The sequence below is a fragment of the Macaca fascicularis genome, chromosome 2 (assembly GCF_037993035.2).
Source record: "Macaca fascicularis isolate 582-1 chromosome 2, T2T-MFA8v1.1".
Lineage (NCBI taxonomy): Eukaryota > Metazoa > Chordata > Mammalia > Primates > Cercopithecidae > Macaca > Macaca fascicularis.
The window spans coordinates 109,367,330-109,376,273 of NC_088376.1; the positions used below are offsets into that span (position 1 = coordinate 109,367,330).

Genomic DNA, 8,944 nt, shown 5'->3' on the forward strand with positions numbered 1-8,944 from the left:
GTTCACGTGTGTCCTCCTGTCATGGGTCAGCATCAGGAGAAATGGCCTTCATCTGGCCCAGAGCCCAGCGACTCCATTCCCTGCATGTGTGATGTGACCAAGACTCCACCTCCACATGTTCCCCAACCCCCAATCCACAGAGCTCAGGGCACAGGCTGGGCCCACCATGGCATCTGGGTCCCCAGGCAGAACTCACTTTCTTCGGTCCCGTAGACTTCCGCTGCTACAGGTCGCAGTTTGTAGGGGGCCAGGCCTGCTTCATACATCAAACCACCATCAAGGGTCATAGCATCGGCCCTGTTTGCCTGAAAGTAAAGAGGCCAGACCGGCTTCAGCAGAAAACTCACCCAAACCCAGCAAGTGGGACTTCAGGACCTCAGAAAGTCTCCACGGCTGGAAGGGTCGTCAAAGGGGTCCGCTTTCCATCACATCCACTCACTTCCTATGAGAGATGGTGAGAGCCAAGGACTCCTGTTTCGGGACAGTGAGCACCAGCTCTCTGACTCCTGAGTCCAGCGCCTGCCCTCTTTCTCCTCTGCCTGCCTGTGTCACTCTCCTGATCACACCCTTCACAGTCATCTATATTGGAAGTTGTTTGTTCTAGATGCTTTCTATTTTTGCTCTATATTCATTTAAGTTCTGTTTTATTGGATAGAAAATATGGTTATTAAGATATCCTAAAAGTATCATAAGAAACCATGTTCCTCCATTTCTGCACATTGCTTCCCACATGATTACGTATTTCTTTGGTTTGCAATGTGGGATAGATCCGCAGTCCCCAACTTTTTTGCCACCAAGGACCAGTTTCAGGGAACGTAATTTTTCCACAGACAGATGGGGAATGGTTTTGGGATGAAACTGTTCCACCTCAGATCATCAGGCATTGGATTCTCACAGGTAGTGCAACCCAGATCCCTCGCATGCTCAGTTCTCAATAGGGTTCACACTCCTATGAGAATCTAATGCCGCTGCTGATCTGACAGGAGGTGGAGCTCAGGCAGTCAGGCTCACTAGCCGGCCACTCACCTCCTGCTCTGAGGCCTAGTTCCTAACAGGCCATCAACCAGTACGAGTCCGCAGCCAGGTGGTGGGGACCCCCGGAATACATCAGATTTTGTGGACTGCTTATTCATCTAAAACTGGATACATTTTCTAACTTCTGCAGAGCCTTTACTGATTTTGTTGACAGCATAATGTTTTCTCATAATGTGGGTATTCTATCGTGTATTGAATAATTTCCCCCAATGTTTAGCACTTGGGTTTATTTCTAACTGTTGCCTATGAAGATTGTATTTTCATGAATATCTTTGTCCTCAGTATTTTTCCTTGTGACCACTTGTGTCCTTGGGTAGGCACCTGAGGGTGGAATCCCCCAGATGAGGAGCACGTTTCTCCCCGTGACTCCGGCTGCCGTTGCCGTTCTGCTTCCAGAAGACTTATAATACCAACTCAGAATGGCACTGCCCGTGAGGACCAGCTTCACTCGAATCACCAGCAGGGCAGGCTATCATTCGTTAGCTGTTATTACTATAGAAAATTTGAGTACTAACAAATTGCTCAGGTCTGATTAGTAAAGGGAACATCTCACAAGTATTTTTTATTAATCATGAATTCCCTCTTACTAGTAACTCTGTTCATATCATTTTTCTTCTATGATTTTACATTTTTTCCAATTTGAGTTATTCTTTTATTTATTTTTTTTAAGACGGAGTCACCCAGGCTGAAGTGCAGTGGCACCATCTCAGCTCACCACAACCTCCACCTCCCAAGTTAAAGCGATTCTCTTGCCTCAGCCTCCCGAGTAGCTGGGACTACAGGAGTGTGCCACCACACCCGGCTAACGTTTTATTTTTTTTATTTTTTATTTTTTGTATTTTTAGTAGAGACAGGTTTTCACCATCTTAGCCAGGATGGTCTTGATCTCCTGACCTCGTGATCCACCTACCTTGGCCTCCCAAAGTGCTAGGATTACAGGCATGAGCCACCGCGCCCGGCCTTGAGTTATTCTTTTATAGAGTGTAAATAGTAATCATGTGTCAGAGCTGGTGCATATTCATCCATTCTGGTGCTTTCTAAATTTTTTATTTAAATATTTTCTATGGGCTATGAATTGCATTTTCCGTATTTTAGAATGTCTGTTTGTTTCATGATTTAGTTCATTGTTTAAGAGACTTCTATTTCCTCTACAGTTCTGCTAGTTAACCTGCCCCCTAGTTTTTCAATAATACAAGTTTTATTTTTAACCATTTAATCTATCTCAATTTTATTTGCATGAATGGTATGTAGCACCGCTTTCAAATAGGGATCTTATTTTCTGAGATCAGACGAGATCGGATGCATTCATGGTGGTATGGCCGTAGACAGATCTTATTTTAAAAGGCAGATTTTGTGGCTTCTTTCACATATATTCAGATTGAGTAGGTTAGAATAGAGCCTAGGAATCTGCATTTTAAACAAGCAAGAGATGTGGTGCTGGTTTTTTGTTTTTGTTTTTGTTTTTTGAGATGGAGTCTCGCTCTTGTCACCCAGGCTGGACTGCAATGGCATGATCTTGGCTCACTGCAACCTCCCCCTCCCGGGTTCAAGTGATTCTCCTGCCTCAGCCTTGTAAGTAGCTGGGATTACAGGCATGTGCCACCACACCCAGCTAATTGTTGTATTTTCAGTAGAGACGGGGTTTTGCCATGTTGGCCAGGCTGGTTTTGAACTACTGACCTCAGTTGATCCTCCCACCTCGGCCTCCCAAAGTGCTGAAATTACAGGCGTGAGCCACTGCACCCAGCCGCTGGTACTGTTTGTATGCAGGTAATAGTTGTAAAATAATAGCCTAAAACATTGATTAAACTAGATTTTTCCCTAAGTAGTATTCTAATAACTCCATTGTATTTATAAGATAATCCTATGAAGTTGCCTTGGGAACTTTTACATACATTATCCACTCTGCTGGAGTTGAGTACACATGATTATGGCACACAGCAGGTACACAGAATATATTTGTTGAATGAATGAGTAAAAATTATTTCAGTAGATCTTACATCTCAAAAAATAAAAGGAATCATAAATCATATACAAGTCATGATACCCTTTTCTCTCTCTCTGAAAGTGTCTTGGACAAAAGTCTTTCTAACCCCCAGCACCCTGGCAGGCCCTGCCCCAGCCATGTGATGTGGCAATGTGACCAGGACAAGCTTCTTTCTCACAGGGTTTAGAGGTCATGACTCTTTTGGAGGATTTCCCTCTCTGGGTAACCTTGCTTTTTGCCGATCCTATGTATTCATCAAACACAAGTGCTTACATTTCATTTTGGAACAGTTGTTATTAACAGTTTATGTGGAGGCCCCAGGTTCCTCACACGTGGTCTCCTTTCTTTCTGCTCTGAAAATAGCACGGTTCCCTGTGAGAGAGGACAGCTCCCAACTTAGTTGCCCAAAAGGTGAAGCAGAAGAAGTAAGGAAATCCCATGTTCTATGTTTTTCCATTTCTCTCTCCCTTCCATTCAGCTTGGTCTCAGCCAACACCCGGCACTGACTCACCGCAATGGCCTGGATACAGTTGGTGGGGGAGGCTCTCTTTATGCAGCTGACAGGAGGGCCACGCACTCTTCTCAGATTCCTTTGCCATTGGGAGCATTTTGTGGCCTCGGGTTTGGATACAGCGCACCATCGAACACTCCTCCTACGGGCAGCCAGACACAGTCCTGGGAGAGAGGGGACAAGAAGTAAGGATTCAACCACTGACTGAGGCAGTGACCACTGCACCCTCTGATACGAGTTTTCCAGACTCCTCCCTCTCTCTCAGCTGCCCTCCTTCCCTCTCCATTTCATGGCTACGTCCAGCCATTCGCCACAAGTGGAGGCATCTTGATGGACTAACAAGATCTCTGCATTGGCTAGAGGTCTGTGGTTCTCAATAAATTAAAGGAGAAAGTGCCTCTAGATTATTTTTATTCCTATGACTTTGACATGTTTCCTACTACTTAAAAAATGATGGTGATCCCTCAAATCAGTTATGGAATTCTTCTACCAGCTTTGGCAACTTTGAACCTGGAAGACAGGCAGGAAAGAAGGCATTGCTCCTGTTTTACTGATGTGGAAATTGGCTCCTAAGGAGGCTGAGTGACTCACCACTCAGCAGTGCGGAGCCCAGCTGAGAATCCAGGTCTCTCTAGACTGTTTTGTCCGTAAATGTCTTCCCAAGGAATGCCAACAGAACAAGGGAAAATATACCTGACTTGGTTAGTAGCTGAGGTAAATGGTAAGTCAATGTCAATGGGGACAAATCGGTTGGTTGGTGTGCCTGAGCTACCACCATTCACTCTGTACAGAAAGACTGGTTCTCCTGTTGAGCCTGCTTTTGTTGCTCAAATCCATGCTATTAGGGAGGAAGATGCATTGAATTCACTCCCCTGGTTGCCTGATAAAAGGCATCTACAAAAAACCTGCAATGAACATTATACTAAAATAATGAAAGACTGACTGCTTTCCACCTAAGATCAGGAGTGATGAGAGAGTGTCCACTCTCACCTCTTCTATTTAACAGTATTAGAGATTCTAGTCACAGCAATAAGGCAAGAAAAGAAATGAAAGATACCCATATTGGAAAGAAAGAAGTAAAACTGACTTTATTTTCAGATAACATGATCTTCTATGTAGAAAATACTGAAGAATCTATAAAGTACTATTAGAATTAACAAACAAGTACAGGATATAAGATCAATATATAAAAATTGATCATATTTTTGCATACAGCATAGAATAATCTAAAAATGAAATTAAGGACATAATGCTAGATAGTATAACATCAAAAAGGATTTAATACTTGATGGGTAAATGATAAGAACAGACATTTTACCAAAGAAGATATATGAACAGACAATAAGCACATGAAAAGGTGCTCAATATCATTAGTCAAAAAATGCAAATTGAAAATGCAAGAAAATATCATTTCACACCCTCTAAGCAGGTTATAATAGTTAAACAGACAATGACACGTATCGGTGAGAATGTGGAGGAGTGGAAACCCTCATACATTGCTGAGAATGTAAAATGGTGCAGCCACTTTGTAAAACAGGTTGGCAGCTTCTCAAAATGTAAAGCACAAAGTTCCAATAGGACCCAGCAATTGCACTTCTAGGCATATAGCCAAAAGAAATATTATAAAAACCTATCGTACATAAAGGCTTGTGCATGAATATTCATAGTAGTGTTATTCAGAACAGTAGAAAACTGGAAACAACCTAAATGTCCAATAACTGGTGAATGTACATCCATTCAATGGAATACTACTCAGCAGTGAAAAGAACTACTAACATGCCCCACAACATGAACAAGCCTCACTTATGCTCAGTGAAAGAAGCCAGACACAAGAGACCACATACTGTATGATTCCATTTGTATGAAATGTCCAGAAAAGGCAAATTTATAGAGACAAGAAAATAGATTAGTGGTTGTCTGATGCTGGGGTAGAAATGAGGATTAACTATAAACAGACATGAGGGACCTTTACTGTAGGGGATAAAAGTGTTCTAAAACGGATTTATGGTGATGGTTGCACCACTCAGTAAGGTTACTAAAACTCATTGAATTGTACGCAAATAGGTGGGTTTTTTTATGATATATAAAATATACCTCAGTAAAGCTGTTACCAAAAACAAAAACAAACAAACAAAAAAAAAAAAACAAAACAAACACACAGTTGTAAAAGCCCTCTGCCCTTTGGATGTGCTATGGGGTAGAATGTTCAGCCTCTGCTGCCTCCTATTTCTGAGCCATCCCCTTATGGTGAGAGCCACCCACGGCCCTTGGGTGGGCAAGAGGCCTATAACTCCCAAGCTGAGTCTGCAGGGGTTTGGGGACACCCAGCTGCTCCCCTTCACCCACCCTCATCCCGGGGAAATCCCAGGGGATATAATCTTGCCTTGGAAGCCCTTATGGAACTATCCTATACTGAGAATTAACCCAATCAGATGCAGCCATTTGTGACCCAGTAAGCTTTAACTTGATACCTGCTGTATACACAGCACTGTGTGTCACACAAGGAATGTGTAAGCGGATAGGACCAGATTTTACTTCTCACTGGAGAGGCAAAAATCCAAAAGAAGGAAGCTAAGAATGGTGAATGTGTTAAAAGAGAACAAATAGCAACTAATGAAGACATACATGTCTGTATTGTGAGTTCTGCCAACATCGCCGTTCTCCAGGGGAGGGAACTGTGGCTTTAACTAGTTATGTGGCTTGTGGAAGTTCCCATAGCTAATAAGTAAGTGTTGGATCTAGGACTTGAACCTAAGCAGTCAGGCACTAAACTCCCCTACTCTTACCACTGGGCTAGCCTACCTATTTAGGTTGGCAAAGTGAGAGACAGGTTGGAGATGGGGTTAGAAAAGGGTCTGGGTCAGATCATGGAAAGTCTCCAATGCTGATCCAGGGAGGTCTTATTCAGGATGCAGTGAAGCTGTGACCCATGGGAAAGGCTGGAGACTGGAGCTCTCCCTAGGGCAGGGGTAGAGTGAACTGAGACCTGGGACCCGAGAACAGGCAGAGAAGCAGTAGCCAAGGAAGGCACCAGGGAAGGACTGGTCTGAGTGGAGAGGGGGGACAGCACTGAGAACAGAGAAGGGGGCAGGGATAGGGAGGTGGTATCAGAAATCACCTTAGTAATGGGTGGGTTCTGGGGATGAAGGGAGAGAGTAAAATTGAAGACCATGCCTCAAGCTGGAGGTGGGGGCTGAGCAATAATGGGAACCTGTGGGCAGGGTTCATTTCTTCCCCTAAGAGGAGCTGAACCAGGGTGACTAAAGGACCACTGAGCGCCCTACCAGAATTCCCAGTCCCTAGCCCCGCAAACACCAGGTGAAGTCTCCACGCTCTTACCTCCCAGCTCTGGAGCTGTGTGACTCCCTGAAGCGGGTCTGGGTCTGGCCCCTCCAATATCCTCAACCCGGAACTTGTATTCAGTGTCAGGTGAATACTGCTGCTCACCGGACCTGGCTGGACTCTGACTAAAGCTCACATTCTGGGCAGACATGCAGTGCTCTGGCCTTGAAGGCAGGGGCCAGGACAGGAGTTACTCTCCCCACCTACCCACACAGCTCATGATAGGGCCCAGGCAGACTGCTCAGACTTATGGGAAACCTCATGAGTGCCTCCCAGCCCATGGCTCCGGGGGCTAAGCAGACAGACTCCTCCACCCACTGCTCACATGGCTTAGATCCAGCTGGCCCCACCCACCCAACTTCTGTCAGCCTGGACACCCATGGGGAGCAGGGCAGGAATCCCATAGGGCAACTGCCACCCTTTCCTCAGGGAGGACAAGGGTTTCAATGGCACTTTGGGGTGCAGGCCACTATCCCAATTGACTACAGGATTCAAACTTCAGACCTCAGTAGGCACCCAAACAACCAAAGATCTAAGTGAATATGAAACCCAGCGGTGCAACTCCGAGCCAGAATCCTGGACCACAGCCCATGACCCCTTCCAAGAAGGCAAGGCTTCCTTCCTCTCCTGCCCCTCCCAGGTGGCCCTAACCCTGTGCAACAGGCCACTTGCCAGGGAGCTTGAGGGGAAGAGAACAGTCGGGTCCTGGCCAGTCCCAATCTGTCTTAGAGACGAGAAGGATGACGAACACCCATGGGAAGGAATTTGGAGCAGGAGACCAGAAGGGCAGGCACATGGATGGGTTCCGGCTCCCACTGCTGCTCTCTATCCACCGCCATCACTTCCATCCAGGAAGCTCCCCGCCTTAGGTAGATGCCATAAGACAGGTGGAGGCTGCACTGGGCTGGGGAGGTGTGACACCTGGGCTTTCACTATGCCCCCTCCCACTGCCTAAGTCCTGATGCCCATCACAGCCCTTTCTGCTGAGGCCTGGGACCTTCCCCTCCCGGCACTGCAGGGAGCTCTGCACTCACTAATGTGCAGCGCTGGAGAGTGCCCTCTGAGCACCCAAGAAATTACTTTGGTTATGGAACTAACAATTGTTTCCTTCCTGGTTACGGAACTAACAATTGTTTCCTTCCTTCTACTCTTCCCTTCTGTTCGGCTCACATTTCCCTCTCAAACTCTCTGACACAGGGTTCCATCAGGAGCACTGCACCCCTCCGCACCCCTCCCCACCCCTCTGCCACGGAAGATGCATGAATGCCCCATCTCCTGCTCACAACCCTGTGGACCCATGGTTAGGCCGTTTCTTTAAGTGAAGAAACTAAGTCTCATAAAGGCTCTGTCTTGCTGGGGTCTCACAGCAGGAGCTAGGATCTGAACTAGGGTCCTTGAGCTAGTCATTCACCCTCTCTGAGCCTAATTTTCCTCCCAGGTAAAACGCGTATCACAATATGATGGGGACCAAATCCATAGCGGGGACACAAAGCGGCAGTTGCCTGGGAGGCCTTTTGAGAAGCTCTGCGGAGAGCTAGGCGTGTCCCGACCCAGTTTAGAGGAGCCCAGCTCCTGTTCCTCCCCAGGTGAGAAAGAGGCTGGCCCGGCGTCTGGGCCGCCTCCCAGCTACAGACGCAGGGACCGCGGGGCTCAGAGACCCCGCGCCCAGCCAACCGGACACAGGGACCAAAGCGCCTAGCAGACAGGGCGCAGGAGACGCCCATCAGGCGGCGCGCGCCCACAGGCACCTGCACTCACCGAGGGTCCCGAGGAACAGTAGGGCGAGGAAGACAAGCTTCATGTTTGAAGTCCGGAGGCTTCGTTGGCAAACGAAGGCTCTGCCACCTGCGCCTGCCCTGCGCCCCTTTATTCAGGGCTTTGCCCCGCCCTGTTGCCCAATAGACACCCCTTCCCTCCCCACTCCCCGCGGCCAGGTCTACTTGTTCCTTGATGATCCAGGCTCCGGAAAACCCTGAGGCGGGGCAGGACTCCACACCGTGCCAGGAGAGGAAAGCCAGCCTGCGCCTCACCTGTCCTGGTTCTGCCTGGCTACTGCGATGTTCTTTCTC

General features: G+C 47.1%; 1 protein-coding gene across 2 annotated transcripts in view; it reads right to left on the bottom strand.

Moving 5' to 3' along the window:
* The window catches only part of LTF (lactotransferrin), a 28,841-nt gene extending 20,123 nt beyond the window's left edge, over positions 1-8,718 (bottom strand). The window contains exons 1-3 of one of the 2 annotated variants that reach the window (XM_005546908.5): positions 8,634-8,718; positions 3,534-3,697; positions 197-305 (exon numbers count right to left, since the gene is read on the bottom strand). In XM_005546908.5, coding sequence (XP_005546965.1) covers positions 197-305; positions 3,534-3,697; positions 8,634-8,676 — 316 coding nt within the window. In that variant the 5' untranslated portion in view covers positions 8,677-8,718. Of the gene's footprint in view, positions 1-196; positions 306-3,533; positions 3,698-6,872; positions 7,117-8,633 lie in introns of those variants that run through there. The other variant, XM_065540496.2, reaches the window with a different exon arrangement.
* Between the last annotated feature and the right edge of the window lie 226 nt (positions 8,719-8,944).